This window comes from Oncorhynchus gorbuscha, linkage group LG03 (genome assembly GCF_021184085.1).
Source record: "Oncorhynchus gorbuscha isolate QuinsamMale2020 ecotype Even-year linkage group LG03, OgorEven_v1.0, whole genome shotgun sequence".
In the NCBI taxonomy this organism is placed as follows: Eukaryota; Metazoa; Chordata; class Actinopteri; order Salmoniformes; family Salmonidae; genus Oncorhynchus; species Oncorhynchus gorbuscha.
The window spans coordinates 21,862,841-21,890,192 of NC_060175.1; the positions used below are offsets into that span (position 1 = coordinate 21,862,841).

The following is a 27,352-nucleotide window of genomic DNA, read 5'->3' on the forward strand; positions in this document are numbered from 1 at the left end:
AGAACTGGACCCGCAGCTAGAACGTAACTACGTGTTTATTGTTTTTATTATTGTTTAAACAGAAGGCCCTGTGAATTTTGGGCCTGCTCTGAAATATCTGATAGTTGTCTTCTGAAAGAGTTGGAAAAAGTGGGTTTGTTGTCAGCTTGTATCGGTTTGGTGTCAGAATGATATCTAGTTGACTGATGGACGTTGACTTGTTGGCTGACTTTTGTCTATATGCAATATGTTTAAACAATGATAGTCCATCACCAAATGGACATTCTGAAATCAACACCAACGAGCGATGGAGAGGATCCAGAATCACTGCACCGGCCATCTCGAGTTCATTGGGCCAGTCAATTTTGCATTCCTGCAGTAGTTTTGAGCATGTCAAATTTGTGTTGGTAATTGAAACATATTGCAAATGGACAGCCTGGTGATTGGAATGGGTTACCAGAAGCACATTTTTAAAATGGTTTTTACAATGCCTTTAGGAGGGTGCAAGGGGTCTACGGTTGGGTAGGGACCCCCCCCCACCCGTGCCCATCCAATAAGGGGTGCCCCTGGTCATTAGGGGGTGCCCCTGGTCATTTTGGATGTTTAAAAAAATATATACAAATCAACAGAGTCCCACTTCTCCTTCATCATACATGACAAATAGACCATCTAGGTTGATTCATGGCTTAACATAGTGTTATATATCATTTGGGCAGTATAAATGCCATTTGGACATGGTTCACTGACTTTGGGGTTTGGAAACTGACTTCCTATGATGGTACATGGCAAATGGATATAACATCCTGATTTGGCACTTTCAATTCTTTCATATTGCATTTGGACATTTCTTATTGCATTTGGCAATAGTTCACCGACTTTTGACTTCCTATGAAATCATATTGCCTTATGGACAACCAAAAAAAATATGACTAAAGTATGTTCATATAGTTCTTATACATGTATAATTGACCCCAAAAAATCAAAAGAATTTCGAAAAATTGTCCAGAAAGCACTTTTTTAATTAACCTTTTGCGTGCAGGGGGCAGTATTTTCATTTTTGGCTAAAAACGTACCCATTTGAAACAGCCTATTTCTCAGCCCCAGAAACTGGAGTATGCATATACTTGTCATATTAGGATAGAAAACACTCTGCAGTTTCTAAAACTGTAAAAATATTGTCTGTGAGTATACCAGAACTGATATCACAGGCAAAAATCTGAGGAAAATCCAATCAGGAAGTGCCTCTTATTTTGAAACCTCTCTGTTCCTATGCATGCCTTTCCTAAAGCATGAAGTCTTGAATCTTGCATCGTTTTATATATCAACTCATACACCCTGTATCTGTATGGCACAGTTGTCAACATCCTGGTCCTCAAATGAAACTGGTATACTTTCCTATTTATGCTATTTTTATTCCTCCGCCAGTTTTGATCCTTTATATTGGGCAGACAGACCAGTTCCCTACCTCCTCCCGCTGCCACCTGCCTCCTCCATTTTGGGTGTAATACTGTAATCAATTGGTTGTACTCTTGGATTGAGCAGACCTTCCCATACAATTCTGAACTCCATGAAAGACATAACTCTACCATTACAATTTACAATATAATTTAAGAACAAAATACCCTTTTCAAACATATTTCTCATAAATACAGGTATTTTATCAACCAGCATATTTGAGTTCAGCGATAATATTTGTTGGAATATTTGTAAAAAGTATCATATTCAATTAATTGAAAATGAGACATGGCAATCTGCACAAAGGCAAAAATGCAAATTTTAAACAATGGATGAGCTTTTCTTAGTAATCTGCTGGAGAACCATTTAGGGTTCAAATAAAACTTTTGAATAAATAAAGCTTTTAAAGAGACTTTTAGTGATTTTCTATTTAATAATCTCAACCCACCCAATTTATATTCATTATATAGATAGGCACGCTTTATTTTGTCTCATTTAGCGTTCCAGATAAAGAAAAATATTTTTTGCTCATATGATTTGAAAAATGTATCAGGAGTAGCCAGTGCCATAAGTAAGTGAATAAACTGAAATATGACTAAGGACTTAATCAGGGCAATTTTTACATAAATAGACATATATTTACCTCTCCATGTTTTCTATTGAAATTCATTTTAGAGAGCTCATTTATATATTTTGTGATATGAATACCAAGTATGTCTACTTCACCGTCAGCCCATTTTATAAGTAAACTGCAGGTTAATGTAAAAGTTGTATTTTTTAAAGAGCCAATATGAAATATTGTACACTTATCATAATTAGGTTTTAGTCCAGAGAGTCCGGAAAAGTTTAGGTCTTTAATGAGACATTGCAGGGATCTAGCTTGTGGACTTAATATAAAACTTGAGTCATCGGCATACATGGACAACTTTGTTTTTAAGCCTTGGATTTCTAATCCTCTAATGTTGTGTTTGGATCTGATTTTAATAGCTAGCATTTCGATGGCCATAACGAATAGATATTGTGACTGCAGACACCCTTGTTTAACTCCTCTCGACAAATGTAAACTCTCTGAGAAGTAGCCACTATTTACTATTTTACACCTAGGGTTGCTATACATTACTTTTACCTGACAGACTACCATTTCTATAGGAGTAGTTAAAACAAGCTAACAATGGAACAATCTAACAACTAAACAAAAGGGTTAGGGACAGAGGTTAGAGAATTAGATCAGTAACAGAAAGGTTGCTGGATCGAATACCCGAGCCTACAAGGTAGAAATCTGTCATTCTGCCCCTGAACAAGGCAGTTAACCCACTGTTCCCAGGCCATCATTGTAAATAAGTTAATTGCCTAATTAAATAAAGGTAAAAAAAATACAAAATAATGTAGTATATCAAAAAAGGCTTGATATACCTCTGGATCTTTCTGTACATTTGTTCAATTTCAAAAGTGTTTATTATTTGGAAATATATATTTTTTAATTCTTCTGAGGCACACATGTTCCGGTTCCGGTTGGAGCGTTCCCAGTATAACTTTTTCATTATATTTCATTATATTCATTATATCACAACGGTTTGATTTGTCTTATCTTACCAATTTCTTCTCAGCTAGCTACATAGCCGTTTTGTATCAAAGATAATTGCGTAATTATCGTATTTCGCCGTCCTAACGTAGTCTTCACTAGCCAGCTAGCTAACGTCCACTGATTAGCTGCACTGAGAAACTTTTACACTCAACTGAACGACTTGATTAGTTTAGTGTTAGCTACCTACATAGCTGTCTTTGCTGTCTTCGTATCATCGTATCACGTATCCAAGATAATTGTGTTGTTTAGGTTTAGAGTGTGTAGTCTTAGAGTGATTATCTTAATTTACCGAGGTTTAGCCAGCTATTGTAGGTGACTCTGCTAGCTAGCCATTATCATCAACTACCCGATCGCATTCAGTTTTGATTTGTTTGATTAGCTTTTAGCTAGCTACATAGAGCTAGAGCGATTTTCTAGGTTCGCTAGCCATCTATTGTCGTTCTTTTAGCAAGTTTTAAACAACACTGCTAGCTAGCCTGCTGGAATAGCAACACTGCAGAAACTATTACACTCAACGGAATGACTTGATTAGTGTAGTCTCAACAACGCACCCACTGCCAAGCAGTACTGTATCATTTTAATCATTTTAGTCAATAAGATTCTTGCTACGTAGCAACTGAACATTCGAGGTGTAGTCCACTTGTCATTCCAATCTCCTTTGCATTAGCGTGTCTTCTGTAGCCTGTCAACTATGTGTCTGTTTATCCCTGTTCTCTCCTCTCTGCACAGACCATACAAACGCTCCTCACCGCGTGGCCGCGATCTGGAGTTCCAGGTCTCCGGTAGCCTCTGGAACTGCCAATCTGCGGTCAACAAGGCAGAGTTCATCTCAGCCTATGCCTCCCTCCAGTCCCTCGACTTCTTGGCACTGACGGAAACATGGATCACCACAGACAACACTGCTACTCCTACTGCTCTCTCTTCGTCCGCCCACGTGTTCTCGCACACCCCGAGAGCATCTGGTCAGCGGGGTGGTGGCACCGGGATCCTCATCTCTCCCAAGTGGTCATTCTCTCTTTCTCCCCTTACCCATCTGTCTATCGCCTCCTTTGAATTCCATGCTGTCACAGTTACTAGCCCTTTCAAGCTTAACATCCTTATCATTTATCGCCCTCCAGGTTCCCTCGGAGAGTTCATCAATGAGCTTGATGCATAAGCTCCTTTCCTGAGGACGGCTCAACAGTTCTGGGCGACTTTAACCTCCCCAACCTTTGACTCTTTCCTCTCTGCCTCCTTCTTTCCACTCCTCTCCTCTTTTGACCTCACCCTCTCACCTTCCCCCTACTCACAAGGCAGGCAATACGCTGACCTCATCTTTACTAGATGCTGTTCTTCCACTAACCTCACTGCAACTCCCCTCCAAGTCTCCGACCACTGCCTTGTATCTTTTCCCTCTCGCTCTCATCCAACACCTCCCACACTGCCCCTACTCGGATGGTATCGCGCCGTCCCAACCTTCGCTCTCTCTCCCCCGCTACTCTCTCCTCTTCCATCCTATCATCTCTTCCCTCCGCTCAAACCTTCTCCCACCTATCTCCTGATGCATTTGACTCTCTATGTCCCCTATCCTCCAGGCCGGCTCGGTCCTCCCCTCCCGCTCCGTGGCTCGATGACTCATTGCGAGCTCACAGAACAGGGCTCCGGGCAGCCGAGCGGAAATGGAGGAAAACTCGTTGCGGACCTGGCATCCTTTCACTCCCTCCTCTCTACATTTTCCTCCTCTGTCTCTGCTGCTAAAGCCACTTTCTACCACGCTAAATTCCAAGCATCTGCCTCTAACCCTAGGAAGCTCTTTGCCACCTTCTCCTCCCTCCTGAATCCTCCGCCCCCTCCCCCCCTCCTCCCTCTCTGCAGATGACTTCGTCAACCATTTTGAAAAGAAGGTCGACGACATCCGATCCTCGTTTGCTAAGTCAAACGACACCGCTGGTTCTGCTCACACTGCCCTACCCTGTGCTCTGAAGATGAAATCTCACGGCCGGCCGCCCAACAACCTGCCCGCTTGACCCTATCCCCTCCTCTCTTCTCAGACCATTTCCGGAGACCTTCTCCCTTACCTCACCTCAAACTCATCCCTGACCGTTGGCTACGTCCCTTCCGTCCTCAAGAGAGCGAGAGTTGCACCCCTTCTGAAAAAACCTACACTCGATCCCTCCGATGTCAGACCAGTATCCCTTCTTTCTTTTCTCTCCAAAACTCTTGAACGTGCCGTCCTTGGCCAGCTCTCCCAGTATCTCTCTCTGAATGACCTTCTTGATCCAAATCAGTTTTCAAGACTAGTCATTCAACTGAGACTGCTCTCCTCTGTATCACGGAGGCGCCCGCACTGCTAAAGCTAACTCTCTCTCCTCTGCTCTCATCCTTCTAGATCTATCGGCTGCCTTCGATACTGTGAACCATCAGATCCTCCTCTCCACCCTCTCCGAGTTGGGCATCTCCGGCGCGGCCCACGCTTGATTGCGTCCTACCTGACAGGTCGCTCCTTTCCTCACCACGCGCTCTCACCACTGGTGTCCCCAGGGCTCTGTTCTTGGCCCTCTCCTATTCTCGCTATACACCAAGTCACATAACCTCAATCATTGCTATGCAGACGACACACAATTAATCTTCTCCTTTCCCCTTCTGATGACCAGGTGGCGGATCGCATCTCTGCATGTCTGGCAGACATATCAGTGTGGATGACGGATCACCACCTCAGCTGAACCTCGGCAAGACGGAGCTGCTCTTCCTCCCGGGGAAGGACTGCCCGTTCCATGATCTCGCCATCACGGTCGACAACTCCATTGTGTCCTCCTCCCAGAGCGCCAAGAACCTTGGCGTGATCCTGGACAACACCCTGTCGTTCTCAACTAACATCAAGGCGGTGGCCCGTTCCTGTAGGTTCATGCTCTACAACATCCGCAGAGTTGCCTCACACAGGAAGCGGCGCAGGTCCTAATCCAGGCACTTGTCATCTCCCGTCTGGATTACTGCAACTCGCTGTTGGCTGGGCTCCCTGCCTGTGCCATTAAACCCTTCAACTCATCCAGAACGCCGCAGCCCGTCTGGTGTTCAACCTTCCCAAGTTCTCTCACGTCACCCCGCTCCTCCGTTCTCTCCACTGGCTTCCAGTTGAAGCTCGTCCGCTACAAGACCATGGTGCACGGAGCTGTGAGGGGAACGGCACCTCAGTACCTCCAGGCTCTGATCAGGCCCTACACCCAAACAAGGGCACTGCGTTCATCCACCTCTGGCCTGCTCGCCTCCCTACCACTGAGGAAGTTCCCGCTCAGCCCAGTCAAAACTGTTCGCTGCCCTGGCCCCCAATGGTGGAACAAACTCCTCACGACGCCAGGACAGCGGAGTCAATCACCACCTTCCGGAGACACCTGAAACCCCACCTCTTTAAGGAATACCTAGGATAGGTTAAGTAATCCCTCTCACCCCACCCCCCTAAGTTTTAGATGCACTATTGTTAAGTGACTGTCCCACTGGATGTCATAAGGTGAATGCACCAATTTGTAAGTCGCTCTGGATAAGAGCGTCTGCTAAATGACTTAAATGTTAAATGTTAAATGTTCTCTGTTCCGTTCCCATCTCTGTCATTCCTGTCCCTCATTTCTGTGTCAGACTCCTTAACTCTCTCCCTCCCTCCCTCCCTCTCTTTCTCTCACACACACCTTGATTGTTGACCTCTCATTATCATGATCATTAGTTTATTACCTTTGAGCAGGTGAAGTGTTCACTCTTATAGTCAAGCATTTCCAACTCCAAAGCTGAAGCGACAATCTGGATCAAGAGAAGGATTGCAAGCGACCACCACAAAAACATTGCTTTCATAATTTTCCTCAAATTTGACACATTGAGGTTTGTACCACTTTGATCCTCAAGCACTTGTTTTCTTCATCTGTGATTATCAACTGTTGTCAGATATGTCCATACACAACCCCATCAGCACACCTCTGTGTTTCTGGCGACACATGGAAAACAAGTTGAGCAAGTTCTAAAATCAAGTTGAGCAAGTCCAATTTTCTGGCATTGAGCTTTGTTAGAAGTCTAGACTGATGCCAACTTCCTGATGTCAGACACCAGCCTGTGTTGAAGAATTGAGGGGATTACCTGAGGGAAACAGAGAGAACAAAGTGCTGCCTGTAAACTAAGATCAGATAGATCTTTGTGACATGCCTTGCTCAATTTCAACTGGTACAGTAAACATTAATGACAGCCTAGCCATGATAGAATGAGAGAATAGCCCACAGTTGTGTCAAGTTGGCTGGATGTCCTTTGGGTGGTGGACCATCCTTGATACACACAGGAAACTTATGAGTGTGAAAAACCCAGCAGTGTTAGAGTTCTTTACACAAACCGATGCACCTGGCACCTACTACCATACTCCATTCAAAGGCACCTCAATATTTTGTCTTGCCCATTCACCCTCTGAATGGCACACATACATAATCCATATCTCAATTATCTCAAGGCTTAAAATGTTTAACATGTCGTCTCCCCTTCATCTACACTGATTGTAGTGGATTTAACAAGTGACATCGATAAGGGATCATAGCTTTCACCTGGATTCACCTGGTCAGTCTATGTCATGAAAAGAGCAGGTTTTGTTAATGTTTGGTACACTCAGTGTCTATCATATGTAGTATGTTATTCTAATCAGCGGTTACATGAGCATACATGTGTAATACTTACAGCATAGATATTTCATCTTCACATCCATCTGCCAGAGTATATTACATTCCTTGATTGAAAAAGCTACAACTCTACGCAGTAAGGGAATACAGTGATTATGTATCCCTTAAATCCAACAGTTTTGTTGTTAGTGTGCTCTGTCAATGCCAGGTAATTGGTATTTGGCAGGTTGAGTCATGTGGTGATTGTCGCTCAACCATGGCATGATCCCTCCCCTCTGTATCCTTGTCCAGCCTCCGTCTCCTTCTCCAGCCCCCCCCCCCCCCCCCGACAGCCACACTCTCTCTCACACACACACACACAACACACATTCTCCCGAGTTTGGTGCAGCGGTCTAAGGCATTGCATCTCAGTGCTAGAGGCGTCACTACAGACCCGTGTTTGATTCCAGGCTGTATCACAACAAGCCGTGATTGGAAGTCCCATAGGGTGGCACACAATTGGCCCAGCGTCGTCCGGGTTTGGCCGGAGTAGGCCGACATTGTAAATAAGAATTTGTTCTTAACTGATTTGCCTAGTTAATTTATTTTTATTTTTAACATACACGTTACAGCCCATTACAACCCATAGTAATAGACAAGGCAACGCAGCAGTAATATCCAGCAGGAACCCTGCTTGTTTATTGTGGTAAAACTTTAACTTATGTACCCAGACGGATCAAAGTCTATATCCTTGGCTGTGTGTGTGTGTTATCAGTGAGGTATAAATCCAACGTAAAGTCTGTCAAGCATGTGTCTGTCTGTTAATATACTGTTTGCTTAGTCATGTCAAGACCCACAGAAGAGTCTACATGTCACGGCCGTCAAATGAAGAGCACAAAGGTGCAGCGTTGTGAGAGTACATATTCCTTTTTTTATTTGACTCCGATAAAAACAATAAACAATCCAAAACTACTGTGAAGCTAAAGGTTATAGTGCCAACAAACAAAGACAACTACCCACAAGGTCAGATGGGAAAAGGGCTGCTTAAGTATGGTTCCCAATCAGAGACAACGATAGACAGCTGTCCCTGATTGAGAACCATACCCGGCCAAAACAAAGAAATACAAAACAGAACATAGAATGCCCAACCCACATCACACCCTGACCTAACGAAATAGAGAAATAAAACATCTCTCTAAGGTCACTACAATTAGATTGTAGATTTAGTGAGATTTTTTTATTTTACTAGACAAGTCAGTTAAGAACAAATTCTTATTTTCAATAACGGCCTAGGAACAGTGGGTTAACTGACTGTTCAAGGACAGAATGACAGATTTGTACCTTGTCAGCTCGGGGGTTTGAACTTGCAAACTCCTGCTTACTAGTCTGACGCTCGAACCACTAGGCTACCCTCCCACCCCATACTGTACGTAATGGTTCAAGGCACAGTTTTCCTGTTCAGTTTGTTTCCTTCAGCAGGGTGTCCTGTAAAATGTATTAGTCACCTTACTTCAATAGAACTATTACAGAAATGCATTCCTGGATTGCTTAATAGCTTTTCCCTGGTGGGGATGATACACACATGACTTCTAAGATCATACGATACACAGCTGATAAAATTATGGTTAGCTGTAAATAGAGAATGTTTAATGTCCATGCTATGAACATGGTGACCCACAACCTCCCAGACCCACCCAGTGCAAACAGCTCAGTGTAAACTGAAGCACCTCAGTGTAAACGGAAGTCAGAGAGTGAAAAATGAATGCAAATACAGGCACACAATAGGCTTGTGTGTGTGTGAGAGAGAGAGAGAGAGAGAGAGAGAGAGAGAGAGAGAGAGAGAGAGAGAGAGAGAGAGAGAGAGAGAGAGAGAGAGAGAGAGAGAGAGAGAGAGAGAGAGAGAGAGAGAGAGTGTATGTGTGTTCATGGTGCCAAGTATGTTTTGTTCTATATTGATCCTTCGCTTGAGTTTAGTCACAAAAACATTATTTTTTGAAGATTGTGGAATGCAACACAAAAGTTGTCATTGTTCAAATAAGGATCCATTTATTCAACAATGAATATGTAACAGGAGAATTTAGCTGTGTTATTATGTGAACTCATTGGACTCTATAAAGAAACCTCCGGCTTTATTGTTTCTCTTCTTAATTCTAGAACAGAATTACTGTATGTATAGTGTTGATTAGTTGGTGATGGGAGCAATTACATGGTCAGTTAGAGTTGTGTCACGGTAAAGTCAGCTAGCTCCCCCTGTAGGGCAGACTGAAGAGGCAGCAACCAGCATGCCACGGTGGGGGCAAAGCGAACACTGAGATCCACAGCAGAGTCCCTACAAAAAAACACACACACAAGGTTCATAGCATATACAGTACACTCCAGTTTCCCTAACTATTCTCACAGAACTATACAATTAAACATAATCATCAAAATATAAACGCAATAAATACACTAAAGACACATCATTGCTGAAGACACACATCCTCTGAACAGTCAAGATCACTATACATGCAGTTCGTTTCTGATAGACAGTTGATCTTACCTGGAGACTTCTATTTCTTTGCCCTGAATCTTCAGTTTCATTGTTGTTCCCTGGACCTCCTCATAGGCAACAGGTGGACGGGCTGTAACACACAGTAAAAATACTGTCACCATGAATCAAATGGACAGTATGAGCAGGTGGTCCTCTGTAGGTCTAATCAAATCAAATGTTATTGGTCACATACACATGGTTAGCAGATGTTAATGCGAGTGTAGCGAAATGCTTGTGCTTCTAGTTCCGACCATGCAGTAATATCGAACTGTAACAGTTTTCTAGGTGTGAAGGAGAGTCGGACCAAAATGCAGCGTGTAGATTGCGATCCATGTTTAATGAACAAACGTAACACGAATCTAAATACAAAAACAACAAACGTAATGAAAACCGAAACAGCCTAATACTGGTGCACATACACACAGAACAAGGAACAAAGACACGAAGGACAATCACCCACGAAACACAAAGAATATGGCTGCCTAAATATGGTTCCCAATCAGAGACAACGATACACACCTGCCTCTGATTGAGAACCACTCCAGACAGCCATAGACTTTGCTAGATAACCCCACTAAGCAACACACCCAACACCCCACAAAAACCCCAATACAAAACACACCACAATAAACCCATGTCACACCCTGGCCTAACACAAAATACTTTGACCAGGGCGTGACACTAACAAGTAATCTAACAATTTCACAACAACTACCTTATACACACAAGTGTAAAGGAACGAATAAGAATATGTACCTATACATATATGGATGAGCGATGGCAGAACGGCATAGGCAAGATGCAGTAGATGGTATAGAGTACAGTATATACATATGAGATGAGTAATGTAGTGTGTGTAAACATTATATAAAGTGGCATTGTTTAAAGTGACTAGTGATACATTTATTACATCCAATTTTTAATGATTAACCTCACTAGGGTACATGGGACACTAACGTCCCACCTGGCCAACTTCCAGTGAAATTGCAGAGCACCAAATTCAAAAACAGAAACACTCACTATAAAAATTCATAAAGCATGCAAGTGTAAAACATCAGTTTAAAGATGATGTCAGATTTCAAAAAGGCTTTAAGGCGAAAGCATACCATGCGATTATTTGAGAACAGTGCCCAGCAGACAAATCATTACAAACAGTAACCAGCCAAGTAGAGGAGTTACACAAGTCAGAAATAGAGATAAAATTAATCACTTACTTTTGATGATCTTCATATGGTTGCACTCACAAGACATTAATTTACTCAATAAATATTAGTTTTGTTCGATAAAGTCTCTCTTTACATCCAAAAACCTCAGTTTTGTTCGCATGTTTTGTTCAGTAATCCACAGGCTCAAACGCAGTCACAACAGGCAGATGGAAAATCCAAATAGTATCCGTAAAGTTCCTGGATGGATTTTTCTCAGGTTTTCACCTGCCTAATCGGTTCAGTTATACTCATAGACATTATTTTAACAGTTTTGAAAACTTGACAGTGTTTTCTACCCAAATCTATCAATTATATGCATATCCTAGCTTCTGGGCCTGAGTAGCAGGCAGTTTAGTTTGGGCACGCTTTTCATCCGGAAGTGAAAATAGTGCCCCCTAGCGAAGTTAAAGTGGCTAAATATTTTTGTATTATTTTTTTAACCTTTATATTTAACTAGAAAAGTCAGTTAACCTCTTGAGTCGACCCGGGACGCAAGTGTCCCATCTAGACATCTGGAAATGCAAATGCGCTATGCTAAATGCTAATAGCACTCGTTAAAACTCAAACGTTCATTAAAACACACATTCGGGGTACTGAATTAAAGCTACACTCATTGTGAATCCAGCCAACAAGTCAGATTTTTAAAATGCTTTTCGGTGAAAGCATGAGAAGCTATTATCTGATAGCATGCAACACCCCTAAAGACCCGCAGGGGACGTAAACAAAATAATTAGCATAGTCGGCGCTACACAAAATGCAGAAATAAAATATAAAACATTCATTACCTTTGACCATGTCCTTTGTTGGCACTCCTAGATGTCCCATAAGCATCACTATTGGGTATTTTTTTCGGTTAAATCGGTCCATATATAGCCTAGATATCGATCTATGAAGACTGTGTGATCAAGGAAAAAAACATTGTTTTATAACGTAATGTCATTTTTTTAAATGAAAAAAGTCGACGATAAACTTTCTCGAAACACTTCGAAATACTTTTGTAATGCAACTTTAGGTATTAGTAAACGTTAATAATCGATCAAATTGATCACGAGGCGATGTATATTCTATAGCTGTACGTCTTGAAATAATGTCCGGGTAAATCTCAATCAAAATATCCGGTCGGAGACCGGAAGAAATGGGCTGCCTCGTGTCCGTTTGACCAAGAAAAAATCCTAGGCAAATGACAAGACTGTTGACATCGTGTGGAAGCTGTAGGTATTGCAACCTCGGCTCCAGGTATTGTGGTTTCTATTCAACAATACGTTCAAGTGGCGCATTGATATATTTTCCCATTTTCAGTGATCAGATTTTCCTGCGCTTTTCGATGAAACGCATGTTCTGTTATAGTCACAGCCGTGATTTAACCAGTTTTGGAAACGTCTGAGTGTTTTCTATCCACACATACTAATATGTATATACTATTTTCCTGGCATGAGTAGCAGGGCACTGAAATGTTGCGCAATTTTTAACAGAATGTTCCAAAAAGTAGGGGGTCGACTTAAGAGGTTTTAAGAACAAATTCTTATTTTCAATAATGGCCTAGGAACAGCAGGTTAACTGCCTGTTCAGGGGCAGAATGACAGATTTGTACCTTGTCAGCTCGGGGATTTGAACTTGCAACCTTCCGGTTGCAAGTTCAAGTCCAATGCTCTAACCACTAGGCTACCCTGCCACCCCACCCCTGAGTCAGTATGTGATACAGCACGACAGGTGATACAGCACGACAGGATGCTCTCAATTTTGCATCTGTAAGAGTTTGTGTGTTTTTGGTGACAAGACAAATTTCTGCAGCCTCCTGAGGTTGAAGAGGCGCTTTTGCTTCCTCCCCTCACCACCTGGGGGCGTCCCGTCAGAAAGTACAGGACCCTGTTGCACAGAGCGGGGTCGAGAAATGACGAGTTTGGAGGGTACTATGGTGTTAAATGCTGAGCTGTAGTCGATGAACAGCATTGTTACATAGGCATTCTTCTTGTCCAGATGGGTTAGGGCAGTGTGCAGTGGGATTGCGTCGTCTGTGGACCTGTTGGGGCGGTAAGCAAATTGGAGTGGGTCTAGAGTGTCAGGTAGGGTGGAGGTGATATGATCCTTGACTAGTCTCTCAAAGCACTTCATGATGACGGAAGTGAGTGCTGCGGGGTGATAGTCGTTTAGCTCAGTTACCTTAGCTTTCTTGGGAACAGGTGGCCCTCTTGAAGCATGTGGGAACAGCAGACTGGAATAGGGATTGATTGAATATGTCCGTAAACACACCAGCCAGCTCTGAGGACGCGGCTAGGGATGCCGTCTGGGCCGGCAGCCTTGCGAGGGTTGACATGTTAAATGTTTTACTCATGTTAGCTGCAGTGAAGGAGAGCCCCCAAGTTTTGGTAGTGGGCCGTGTCGGTGGCACTGTATTGTCCTCAAAGCAATCCAAGAAGTTGTTTAGTTTGCATGGGGGCAAGACATCGTGGTCCGCAACGGGGCTGTTTTTTTTTGTAGTCCATGATTGACTGCGACTCTACTTTACCTCTATACTGACACTTAGCTTGTTTGATTGCCTTGCAGGGGGAATAGCAACACTGTTTGTATTCGGTCATGTTTCCGGTCGCCTTGCCCTGATTAAAACTTATTATGGCTGCAGTATAGAGTAGTTTGGATGAAAGGTGCCCAGAGTAAACGGCCTGCTCCTCAGTCCCAGTTGCTAATATATTCATATCATTATTATCATTGGATAGAAAACACTCTGACGTTTCTAAAACTGTTTGAATGATGTCTGTGAGTAAAACAGAACTCACATGGCAAGCAAAAACCTGAGAAGAAATCCAAACAGGAAGTGAGAAATCTGAGGTTGGTCGATTTTCAACCCAGCCCCTATTGAATTCACAGTGGGATATGGATGAACATGCACTTCCTAGGGCTTCCAATAGATGTCAACCGTCTTTAGAAACTTGAATGAGGCTTCTACTGTGTTGTGGAGCTGAATGAGAGCTGAATGAGTCAGATGTCTGGCAGAGAGCCAGGTCCTGCACAATTCACATGATAGCGACCAGCATTCCATGGCTTCTCTACACACAAAGGAATTCTCCGGTTGGAACTGAATTGAATACAACACCCTAAAGATTAATTCTATAATTAGTTTGACAAGTTTCTTCGATCTGTAATATAACTTTTTTGAAGTTTTCGTCCGACGTCCGGATGGACCTGCACTTCCGTTTGGATTTGTGTACTAAAAATTTGGACATAAATAATGGATATTATCGAACAAATCAAGCATTTATTGTGGAACTAGGATTCCTGGGAGTGCATTCTGATGAAGATCATCAAAGGTAAGGGAATATTTATAATGTGATTTGTGATTTCTGTTGACTCCAACATGGCGGATAATTTTATTTATTTTCTGAGCGCCGTCTCAGATTATTGCATGGTTTGCTTTTTCTGTAAATTAAAAAAAAATCCAACACAATGGTTGCATTAAGGAGAGGTATATCTATAATTCCATGTGTATATCTTGTATTTTAATCTACATTTATGATGAGTATTTCTGTTGAATTGATGTGGCTTTGCAAATTCACTGGATGTTTTTGGAACTTGTGAATGTAACGCGCCAATGTAAACTCAGATTTTGTGACATAAATATGAACTTTATCAAACAAAACATACATGTATTGTGTAACATGAAGTCCTATGAGTGTCATCTGATGAAGATGATCAAAGGTTAATGATTAATTTGATCTCTAAATCAAATCAAATTTTATTTGTCACATACACATGGTTAGCAGATGTTAATGCGAGTGTATCGAAATGCTTGTGCTTCTAGTTCCGACAATGCAGTGATAACCAACAAGTAATCTAACTAACAATTCCAAAACTACTGTCTTATACACAGTGTAAGGGGATAAGGAATATGTACATAAGGATATATGAATGAGTGATGGTACAGAGCAGCATACAGTAGATGGTATCGAGTACAGTATATACATATGAGATGAGTGTGTAGACAAAGTAAACAAAGTGGCATAGTTAAAGTGGCTAGTGATACATGTATTACATAAGGATGCAGTCGATGATGTAGAGTACAGTATATACATATGCATATGAGATGAATAATGTAGGGTAAGTAACATTATATAAGGTAGCATTGTTTAAAGTGGCTAGTGATATATTTACATCATTTCCCATCAATTCCCATTATTAAAGTGGCTGGAGTTGGGTCAGTGTCAATGACAGTGTGTTGGCAGCAGCCACTCAATGTTAGTGGTGGCTGTTTAACAGTCTGATGGCCTTGAGATAGAAGCTGTTTTTCAGTCTCTCGGTCCCAGCTTTGATGCACCTGTACTGACCTCGCCTTCTGGATGATAGCGGGGTGAACAGGCAGTGGTTCGGGTGGTTGATGTCCTTGATGATCTTTATGGCCTTCCTGTAACATCGGGTGGTGTAGGTGTCCTGGAGGGCAGGTAGTTTGCCCCCGGTGATGCGTTGTGCAGTCCTCACTACCCTTTGGAGAGCCTTACGGTTGAGGGCGGAGCAGTTGCCGTACCAGGCGGTGATACAGCCCGCCAGGATGCTCTCGATTGTGCATCTGTAGAAGTTTGTGAGTGCTTTTGGTGACAAGCCAAATTTCTTCAGCCTCCTGAGATTGAAGAGGCGCTGCTGCACCTTCTTCACGACGCTGTCAGTGTGAGTGGACCAATTCAGTTTGTCTGTGATGTGTATGCCGAGGAACTTAAAACTAGCTACCCTCTCCACTACTGTTCCATCGATATGGATAGGGGGGTGTTCCCTCTGCTGTTTCCTGAAGTCCACAATCATCTCCTTAGTTTTGTTGACGTTGAGTGTGAGGTTATCTTCCTGACACCACACTCCGAGGGCCCTCACCTCCTCCCTGTAGGCCGTCTCGTCGTTGTTGGTAATCAAGCCTACCACTGTTGTGTCGTCCGCAAACTTGATGATTGAGTTGGAGGCGTGCATGGCCATGCAGTCGTGGGTGAACAGGGAGTACAGGAGAGGGCTCAGAACGCACCCTTGTGGGGTCATCGTGTTGAGTATAAGCGGGGAGGAGATGTTGTTGCCTACCCTCACCACCTGGGGGCGGCCCGTCAGGAAGTCCAGTACCCAGTTGCACAGGGCGGGGTCGAGACCCAGGGTCTCGAGCTTGATGACGAGCTTGGAGGGTACTATGGTGTTGAATGCCGAGCTGTAGTCGATGAACAGCATTCTCACATAGGTATTCCTCTTGTCCAGGTGGGATAGGGCAGTGTGCAGTGTGGTTGAGATTGCATCGTCTGTGGACCTATTTGGGCGGTAAGCAAATTGGAGTGGGTCTAGGGTGTCAGGTAGGGTGGAGGTGATATGGTCCTTGACTAGTCTCTCAAAGCACTTCATGATGACGGAAGTGAGTGCTACGGGGCGGTAGTCGTTTAGCTCAGTTACCTTAGTTTTCTTGGGAACAGGAACAATGGTGGCCCTCTTGAAGCATGTGGGAACAGCAGACTGGTATAGGGATTGATTGAATATGTGCGTAAACACACCGGCCAGCTGGTCTGCGCATGCTCTGAGGGCGCGGCTGGGGATGCCGTCTGGGCCTGCAGCCTTGCGAGGGTTAACACGTTTAAATGTCTTACTCACCTTGGCTGCAGTGAAGGAAAGACCGCATGTTTTCGTTGCAGGCCGTGTCAGTGGCACTGTATTGTCCTCAAAGCGGGCAAAAAAGTTATTTAGTCTGCCTGGGAGCAAGACATCCTGGTCCGTGACTGGGCAGGATTTCTTCTTGTAGTCCGTGATTGACTGTAGACCCTGCCACATGCCTCTTGTGTCTGAGCCATTGAATTGAGATTCCACTTTGTCTCTGTACTGACGCTTAGCTTGTTTAATAGCCTTGCGGAGGGAATAGCTGCATTGTTTATATTCGGACATGTTACCAGTCACCTTGCCCTGATTAAAAGCAGTGGTTCGCGCTTTCAATTTCATGCGAATGCTGCCATCAATCCACGGTTTCTGGTTTGGGAATGTTTTTATCGTTGCTATGGGAACGACATATTCGACGCACGTTCTAATGAACACGCACACCGAATCAGCGTATTCGTCAATATTTCCATCTGACGCAATACGAAACATATCCCAGTCCACGTGATGGAAGCAGTCTTGGAGTGTAGAGTCAGCTTGGTCTGACCAGCGTTGGACAGACCTCAGCATGGGGGCCTCTTGTTTTAGCTTCTGCCTGTAGGCAGGGATCAGCAAAATGGAGTCGTGGTCAGCTTTCCCGAAAGGGGGGCGGGGCAGGGCCTTATATGCGTCGCGGAAGTTAGAGTAACAATGATCCAAGGTTTTTACCACCCCTGGTTGCACAATCGATATGCTGATAAAATTTAGGGAGTCTTGTTTTCAGATTAGCTTTGTTAAAATCCCCAGCTACAATGAATGCAGCCTCCGGATAAATGGTTTCCAGTTTGCAAAGAGTTAAATAAAGTTCGTTCAGAGCCATTGATGTGTCTGCTTGGGGGGGGATATATACGGCTGTGATTATAATCGAAGAGAATTCTCTTGGAAGATAATGCGGTCTACATTTGATTGTGAGGAATTCTAAATCAGGTGAACAGAAGGATTTGAGTTCCTGTATGTTTCCTTCATCACACCATGTCCAGTTAGTCATGAGGCATACGCCCCCGCCACTCTTCTTACCAGAGAGATGTATGTTTCTGTCGGCGCGATGCGTGGAGAAACCCGTTGGCTGCACCGCCCTGGATAGCGTCTTCCCAGTAAGCCATGTTTCCGTGAAGCAGAGAACGTTGCAGTCTCTGATGTCCCTCTGGAATGCCACCCTTGCTCGGATTTCGTCAACCTTGTTGTCGAGAGACTGGACATTGGCAAGAAGAATGCTGGGAAGTGGTGCGCGATGTGCCCTTTTTCGGAGTCTGACCAGAACACCGCCTCGTTTCCCTCTTTTTCGGAGTCGTTTCCTTGGGTCGCTGCATGCGATCCATTCCATTGTCCTGTTTGTAAGGCAGAACACAGGATCCGCGTCGCGGAAAACATATTCTTGGTCGTACTGATGGTGAGTTGACGCTGATCTTATATTCAGTAGTTCTTCTCGACTGTATGTAATGAAACCTAAGATGACCTGGGGTACTAATGTAAGAAATAACACATTAAAAAAAAAAAAAACTGCATAGTTTCCTAGGAACGCGAAACGAGGCGGCCATCTCAGTCGGCGCCGGAAGTAGAATTTGTGCTTTTTGTGACTGCTCTCTTTGGCAGGAAAAATGTTTTTCTGTGAGTTGGTGGTCACCTAACATAATAGTTTGTTGTGCTTTCGCTGTAACGCCTATTTGAAATTGGACACTGTGGTGGGATTAACAACAAGATTACCTTTAAAACGGTATAAATTACATGTATGTTTGAGGAATTTTAACTATGAGATTTCTGTTGTTTTGAATTTGGCGCCCTGCACTTTCACTGGCTGTTGTCATATCATCCCGTTAATGGGATTGCAGCCCTAAGAAGTTAAAAGCAGTTGTTTGTGCTTTCAGTTTTGTGCCAATGCTGCCATCAATCCACGGTTTCTGGTTGGGGAAGGTTTTCATCGTCGCCGTGGGTACAACATCACCGATGCACTTGCTAATAAACTCACTCATTGAATCAGCGTATACATCAATGTTGTTGCTCGATGCTACCCAAAACATGCTGCTGGTGAGTCTCTGATACAACTCTACGCAGACGACACCATTCTGTATACTTCTGGCCCTTCTTTGGACACTGTGTTAACAACCCTCCAGGCAAGCATCAATGCCATACAACTCTCCTTCCATGGCCTCCAATTGCTCTTAAATACAAGTAAAACTAAATGCATGCTCTTCAACCGATCACTGCCTGCACCTGCCCACCTGTCCAACATCACTACTCTGGACGGCTCTGACTTAGAATACGTGGATAGCTACAAATACCTAGGTGTCTGGTTAGACTGTAAACTCTCCTTCCAGACCCACATCAAATATCTCCAATCCAAAGTTAAATCTAGAATTGGCTTCCTATTTTGCAACAAAGCATCCTTCACTCATGCTGCCAAACATACCCTTGTAAAACTGACCATCCTACCAATCCTCGACTTCGTCAATTACTTCCGAATGAGTGAGCGTTCGTGTGCAAAGGATTGGCATTTCAATTATTATAATTATCAACTGTGTAGTGACTTTTGTCTTTTGCACCCTTCTCAGTACCTTTGTCTACCAAGCCGCCATACCGGTTTAGCCCACTAGGGCACATCCCCTATCATTTCCTTGTAACCAGATCTACTTTGTTTGTTGTTTATGCATTTCTGTGATTATTTATTTAGTTAGTAAATAAATTATTACGACAATTGATGCCTGGATGATTCATAGTGAAGGCTGGGTTCGTGCAGATAACCAACAATTTACAATGTTTGGAATGAGACTAATGTGAGGTAAAGAACCATTCATTAATTAGAAGACTAATTGACCAGATATTAAAATATCTGAAAAGTTATATTAGGAAAATTATAACTTTGTAATCTGAAGATTTTCCTTGGTGCCCCGGCTTCCTAGTTAATTACATTTACATGATTTGTTTAATCACGTAATAATAATAATAACAGAGAATTGATTTGATAAAATTACAGTCTTCACTTTAATGATGCCAAAGACACGACAGAGGGCTTTGTATTGCGTTGTTTAAGTCAGAGTAACAAAATTTAGCGTCTCAACAAAACGTAATCACTCACATAGAAACAAAGGAATATGAGGTGGAATGTAGTCCTAACTGATAATGTTTCACTCACCCATGATCCCCATAATATTGCCTCCCGTTGGGCGCTGCCTCAGGACAGGCCACAGGAACTTAATTCCATTCCTCTCATAGAGCATGATGATGATCCGTGTTAACCCTATGGTGATGTCCACCTCCTTGTCCCGTAGGATCAGAGACACACTGCAGGAAGTGACATATCAATTCAATTGACAAAAAAAGTAAATATCTATTTTGACCAAATTTTTAAATGTAGAAAGCACTTAAGTAATATACACTGAGTGCACAAAACATTAAGAGCCACCTGCTCTTTTCATTACATAGATTGACCAGGTGAACTCAAGTGAAAGCCATGATCCCTTATTGATGTTACTTGTTAATCAGTGTAGATGAAGGGGAGGAAACAGGTTAAAGAAGAATTTGTAAACCTTGAGAAAATTAAGACATGGATTGTGTATGTGTGCCATTCAGATGGTGAATGGGCAAGACCAAAGAATTAAGTGCCTTTGTACGGAGTATGGGAGTATGTGCACAAGTTTGAGTGTGTGAAGAACTGCAACGCTGATGGGTTTTTCATGCTCAACAGTTTCCTGTGTGTAGCATTGGGGTCAACATGGGCCAGCATTCTTGTGGAACGCTTTTGACACCTAGTAGAGTCCATTCCCCGATGAATTGTGGCTGTTCTGGAAGTGTGTGTGTGTGTGTGGGGGGGGGGATATACTCACTCATTATAATATAATTAAAACACCTTGCACTGCACAATAAGCCAAAGCAGAAATCGAATCACAGAAACAAACAATACTGTAGCACAAAATGACTTATATCAGAAGGTCTGTAGTTCATCTGTGATTCAGAACCTGTCTGTTTTGTGATTGATTTTCAGTCTCCAGGAGAAATATGTTGCATCCTGTCCATTGTTGAAGGTGATGACAGTGGTGTCTAACTCAATATGTTGATTGTTTTTGTAGTGGATCACAATCTTCTGGTAGCCTGCGCTGGCTGATTGTCCAAGCTGACCGTTCATAGACAACTCTGGGAAAAGATGGACACCATTCATTCATTCAAAGATGTTTGAGGAGTGAGGGGATAATGTGGACAGGTCAAGGAATTAATGAATTTACGAATGAATGAAGTAAGGCATTGAAGAACATTTGATATCTAAGGTCAGGTCACCATTGTTGGGGTCCTTTAGGAGTCTGAGCGAGAGAGCCACAGGGATATCATAGCACAGTGGCAGGGCCTGATCCTCAGCTGGCAACAGGAACCTCAGGGGAGAACTCACTGTGAGTGAGTGAGTGAGTGAGTGAGTGAGTGAGTGAGTGAGTGAGTGAGTGAGTGAGTGAGTGAGTGAGTGAGTGAGTGAGTGAGTGAGTGAGTGAGTGAGTGAGTGAGTGAGTGAGAGAGAGAGAGAGAGAGAGAGAGAGGACATTTGAAGTCTTTATTCCTTTGGAACTTCTGCGAGTGTAATGTTTACTATACAATATATATATATATATTTCACTTTGCTTATTATCTATTTCGCTTGCTTCGCAATGTAAACATATATTTCCCATGCCAATAGAGACCATTAAATTGAAAATGTAATTCAGAGAGAGAGACAGAGACAGAGACAGAGAGATAGGATGCAGAGGGTAGAGAGATTAGGATAATTAATTTATGAAAAAACAGCATCATCTTAATCAAACAAAAAAGAAACAATTATTGCAGTACCAGTTGTAGGTGTAGGTGTTGCTCTAGCTCTAGTTGCAGTTTTACTTGAGTGAGTTGGTTGATGTTCCTCTATTTCAGTTGAAAATGTAAGATGAGAGAACATTTACAAAGACAATCCTACTCACAGTCAGAACATTACACAAAGGATCCTACACACACACACACACTGCCAGACGGCCGGCCAGCCAGACACGCACTCGTGCGCACACATACACAAATGCACGCACGCACACACACACACACGCACCACACATACCGTACAGTCAATCAGTTGGTCAGTGAGGGCATTTAAACAGGCATGACTATACACACAGACAGCACAAACAGACAAAAAAATATTCTACAATTATTTTATAACGTGGAACAATTACCCATTATATAGGTAGAATATGAATCCTCCGCAGCATTAAGCAGCAAGCCTATGACAAAAGACATCACACGTTGAGCACACCTAAACTGATGTTCAACAAGTGGAGCTATGATGTAGGGGAAAGATACAGTAGTCACTTGCCTATTCCTCGTCCCGCTCCTCCTGCTCCTCCCCCTGCTCCTCTCCCTGCTCCTCCTACTCCACCACCTCCTCCTCCTGATCCACGAAAGTGCATTGGCTTAATAGCGTTGGGCCATTGCACTAATATAGCATCTCTGTAATGTTGTTGACATTTTTTTCATTGTCCCTCTACACATTTTGACTCTCCTTGTTGTAATGCTAGTAAGTGTACAGTATTGTGACAATTATTTTGTTTAAAAATCAAACTTTAACAAAATTTAGATTTGATTTGATTTCTGTCACGTTCTTTCAAAATCAAACCCAGAAGCAGACCAGGACAAGGAGAGTAGGAAGAAGGTGAGTATTTATTTACAAGTGAATGTGAATGGGTAGATATATCCAGGTGGCGTAGCGGGCAGCGGTGGTGAGTTGATGGGAGTAAATAGGTGGATCCAATGGGGTAGCGGAATCATCCGACGACCAGGCAGGAATGGGGTAAATGATCCGGGTGAGTAACTGAAGACAGAACAAACGTAACTTTAAGGCAAGCAATATGTAAAAAACAACAAAACAAATTCTATCCAACTTGAGGCTGATACTATGGCACAACATACTGTTCATGGCTAACGATCCGGCAGGGAATGGATGTCAGGTCAGAGCTTTTGAAGGGGAGAGGTGATGATCAGGACAGGTGTGCAGATTACTGATGGTATACAGGTGCGGGTGAACATCGATCTCCCAACAAGCTAATTCGCCCGGCAACCAGACAGGGTGCGTTCCAGGACACCGGAAACACACTCCAGGACAGAAACACAGGCAAACACAGACTCAGGAAGCGGGATTCGTGACAGTACCCCCCCTCCGACGAACGCCACCGGGCGGACTACCTGGAGCGCCAGGGTGGAGGCGGTAGAAGTCACGAAGCAGGTCGTCATCAAGGATCTGACGCCGAGGAATCCAACTCCTCTCCTCTGGACCATATCCTTCCCAATCCACAAGATATTGGAAACCTCGACCCTGCCATCTGGAATCCATTATGCGGCACACCGTGTAGGCAGGACCACCTCCGATCATCCAAGGAGGAGGAGGATGAGGAGTAGGGGGCAACAGAGGACTGAGGAGAACCGGCTTGAGGCAGGAGACATGAAAGGTGGGGTGTACTCGAAGCGTTGCCGGCAATTTGAGTCGGACCACAACAAGGTTAATGATTCTCTCCACCACAGACGGACCAATGAACTTTGGTGACAGTTTCCTCGACTCAGTCCGTAGAGTAAGATCCCGTGTAGCCAACCAAACCTTATCTCCGATGGTATAAGCGGGAGCAGGAATACGGCGACGATTCGCCTGGATCTGATACCAGTCAGAAACTCTAAGGAGGACATTCCTGGCCCGATGCCAGGAATGTATCCGTACAGGCATTGGAAGGGGGACAGGCATTGGAAGGGGGACATCCCAGTGGCAGATGAAGAAAGTGTATTATGGGCATACTCGACCCAGTGTAATTGAGATGACCAAGAGGTGGGATCAGAGGAGACAAGACAACGCAGCATGGACTCCTTCTTCTGGTTGGCTCTCTCCGCCTGACCATTAGGTTGTGGGTGAAATCCAGAAGTGAGACTGACTGTAACTCCAATGGCCAAACAGAAGGATCTCCAGACAGCAGAGCTAAACTGAGGACCATGGTCAGAAACAATGTCACTGGGCAATCCGTGGACCCTGAAAACCTCCCTAACCAGGATCTCGGACGTCTCCGTGGCAGATGAAAGCTTGGAGAGAGGGACAAAATGAGCAAACTTGCTGAATCTGTCCACAATGGTCAGAATGACCGTGTTCCCAACAGAAGGGGGCAATCCTGTGACAAAATCCAGGGCCAGATGCGACCAAGGTCGTCGAGGAATAGGTAGGGGGTGAAGAAGCCCAGAGCTGGGCCGATTGGTACTTTTGTTCTGAGCACAAACAGGACATGCGGCAAAAAACTCCAGGTATCTTCTCCCATGGCAGGCCACCAAAATCGTCTGCGCAGTAGCGCCATAGTCCGAGCAACGCCAGGGTGACAAGCTATCTTGCTGGCGTGGGACCACTGAAGAACAGCAGAATGGACCGACTCAGGCACGAACAACCGACCGGGTGGACCGTTACCGGGGCCGGGCTGCGTCCGAAGGGCCGCCATCACATCCTTCTCAATCTTCCATGTAACGGCTCCCAAGACAAGGTTCTGGGGAAGAATCGTCTCAGTCTTGGCCCCACTCTCATCCGTCTTGGAGTTCATCCGGGACAAGGCGTCCACTTTGCCGTTCTTCGACCCAGGTCGGAATGTCAGGGAAAAATTTAAGCATCCAAAAACAAAGCCTACCTGGCCTGACGGGATTTGAGACGTTTAGCCGATTGCACGTAAGCCAGATTCTTGTGGTCAGTCCAGACCACAAACGGTTGCTCCGCTCCCTCCAACCAGTGACGCCACTCCAAGGCAAGCTTCACAGCGAGAAGCTCCCGGTTACCCACATCGTAGTTTCTCTCAGCCGGTGAAAGACGACAAGAGTAGAAGGCGCAGGGATGGAGTTTACCGTCAGTGGAGCTACGCTGGGACAGGATGGCGCCCACCCCCACATCAGACACGTCCAGCTCAACAACAAACTGACGGGAAGTGTCAGGTTGAGAGAGAATCGGTGCGTTGGTGATTTGGCTCTTCAAGTTCAGAAATGCTCGGTCTGCCTCAGGAGTCCAACAGAAAATGCTGGTGCAAGACGTCAGTGCAGTTAAAGGGGCGGCCACCCGGCTGTAATCACGGATAAACCTCCGATAGAAGTTCGCAAATCCCAGGAATCTCTGGAGCTGCAATCTTGTACCGGGCCGTGCCCAATCCCGAACCGCCCGAACCTTCTCTTGGTCCATCTTGATCTCACCCCTGGAGATGATGTACCCGAGGAAGGATGTAGTGTGGGCGTGAAAATCACACTTCTCTGCCTTCACAAACAGACGGTTCTCCAATAACCTCTGCAGGACCTGCTTAACATGCTGGATGTGACTGGAAAGCTCCTTGGAGAAAATCAGGATGACATCCATTCCCTGCCGGATCGTTAGCCATGAACAGTATGTTGTGCCATAGTATCAGCCTCAAGTTGGATAGAATTTGTTTTGTTCTTTTTTACGTATTGCTTGCCTTAAACTTACCTCCGTTTGTTCTGTCTTCAGTTACTCACCCGGATCATTTACCCCATTCCCGCCTGGTCGTCGGAGGATTCCGCTATTGGATCCACCTATTTACTCCCATCAAATCACCACCGCTGTCCGCTACACCACCTGGATATATCTACCCATTCACATTCACTTGTAAATAAATACTCACCTTCTTCCTACTCTCCTTGTCCTGGTCTGCTTCTGGGTTCGATTTTGAAAGAACGTGACAGAACGATCCGGCAGGGAATGGATGTCAGGTCAGAGCTTTTGAAGGGGAGAGGTGATGATCAGGACAGGTGTGCAGATTACTGATGGGATACAGGTGCGGGTGAACATCGATCTCCCAACAAGCTAATTAGCCCGGAAACCAGACAGGGTGTGTTCCAGGACACCGGAAACACACTCCAGGACAGAAACACAGGCAAACACAGACTCAGGAAGCGGGATTCGTGACAATTTAATTTTAATCATTGCATCTACCTATACTAATCTAAACCTGATCACACTGATCCTGATGCTATTTATAGTGGTTTCAGTGTTTGTATACACTGAGTGTATAGACATTCAACTCAATATTAGGAAGGCGTTCTAAATGTTTTGTCCACTCTGGAAATAAAACATAAGATATTCATGTTTTTGACTGCACTGGGCCTTTAACGCTGAGACCCGCAATAGGTGAATCAGCGCCACTGGCTGCCCAGGCTATTTGTTATAGTTTTGTTACTACATACAATGATGTCCTTGTCGAGTGCTTGAAGTACCATCTTTGTTGTTGTAATATCGCAAACGGACTTGGCAGTTTCACCACTATGGATTCCAGCTGTAAGATGAATATCGATGCTGTTAAATTACTGTCAAGATCTGTGAGTTTGAATTATAGACTTCCAGGATCTTGCATGCGACACGTCTCATTACAATGCATCCATTTGCCTGTGAGGTGGATGGGAGCTAACCTAGAGCAGTGTTTAAGCTACAAACTATTAAGACCGTATTCTCTCACGAACACGCACACACGTCGTCTGTTATGTACAATGACGCTCGCAAACTGTATAGGACCCAAGGTCCTAACTCCCAACAAAATAACTCTGCGGTAAAATGAATTGGAGCTGATAGGGTTTTTTCAAGCACGATTATGCCCCCGTGCACAATGAGAGGTCCATGCAGATTTTTTTCCCCAGGACTTTACTATATCTATCAACTGTATTTCAGACGTTTCAAAACATACTTCATTTTGATTGTTTTGCCATGTATGTACAGTATGTATTTGTATGGATTAATAGCAGTAAGGGTTGAGAAATTCAAAATTCAAGTCCCCTTTTTTTCCAGAAATCCTGAAGTGAATATCCCAGCGAAGATTGAAGATTAAAATTAAGGGTAGGTTATTTGTTTAACCACCTTAATCTGACACTGGCTGTGCAGGGGGCCCTGGTAAACAGAAAACATACTTTTGTATATGTATAGGGTATGTGGACAGCCCTTCAAATGAGTGGATTCGGCTATTTCAGTCAGTAGAATGGCCTTACTGATGAGCTCAGTGATGTTCAACGTGGCACCGTCATATGATGTCACCTTTCCAACAAGTCACTTCGTCAAATTTCTGCCCTGCTAGAGTTGCCCCGGTCAACTGTAAGTGCTGTTATTGTGAAGTGGAAACGTCTACGAGTAACAATGTCTCAGCCACAAAGTGGTACAAGCTTACAGAACGGGGCCGCAGAGTGGTGAAGCACGTAGTGTGTAAAAATTGTCTGTCCCCGGTTCCAAACTGCCCCTGGAAGCAACGTCAGCACAATAACTGTTAGTCAGAAGATTCATGAAATGGGTTTCCAGGCCGACCAGTCACACACAAGCTTAAGATCACAATGCTCAACGCCAAGCGTCGGTTGA

The 27,352-nt window shown here is 44.0% G+C and overlaps 2 protein-coding genes across 6 annotated transcripts in view; both read right to left on the reverse strand.

Moving 5' to 3' along the window:
• The window catches only part of LOC124028035 (interleukin-17 receptor C-like), a 28,182-nt gene extending 20,309 nt beyond the window's left edge, over positions 1-7,873 (reverse strand). For 2 of the 4 annotated variants that reach the window (XM_046340209.1, XM_046340203.1), the window contains exons 1-2: positions 7,700-7,873; positions 6,722-7,117 (exon numbers count right to left, since the gene is read on the reverse strand). In XM_046340209.1, coding sequence (XP_046196165.1) covers positions 6,722-6,838 — 117 coding nt within the window. In that variant the 5' untranslated portion in view covers positions 6,839-7,117; positions 7,700-7,873. The remainder of the gene's footprint in view (positions 1-6,721; positions 7,118-7,699) is intronic. The other 2 variants (XM_046340216.1, XM_046340218.1) reach the window with 2 other exon arrangements.
• A 655-nt stretch (positions 7,874-8,528) lies between these two features.
• LOC124028055 (inter-alpha-trypsin inhibitor heavy chain H4-like) overlaps positions 8,529-27,352 on the reverse strand; it is a 48,421-nt gene continuing 29,597 nt past the window's right edge. For both annotated transcript variants that reach the window (XM_046340232.1, XM_046340224.1), the window contains 8 exons: positions 22,313-22,387; positions 22,173-22,220; positions 21,802-21,870; positions 21,265-21,372; positions 20,949-21,123; positions 20,126-20,274; positions 10,160-10,241; positions 8,529-9,949 (listed from right to left, as the gene is read on the reverse strand). In XM_046340232.1, coding sequence (XP_046196188.1) covers positions 9,835-9,949; positions 10,160-10,241; positions 20,126-20,274; positions 20,949-21,123; positions 21,265-21,372; positions 21,802-21,870; positions 22,173-22,220; positions 22,313-22,387 — 821 coding nt within the window. In that variant the 3' untranslated portion in view covers positions 8,529-9,834. The remainder of the gene's footprint in view (positions 9,950-10,159; positions 10,242-20,125; positions 20,275-20,948; positions 21,124-21,264; positions 21,373-21,801; positions 21,871-22,172; positions 22,221-22,312; positions 22,388-27,352) is intronic.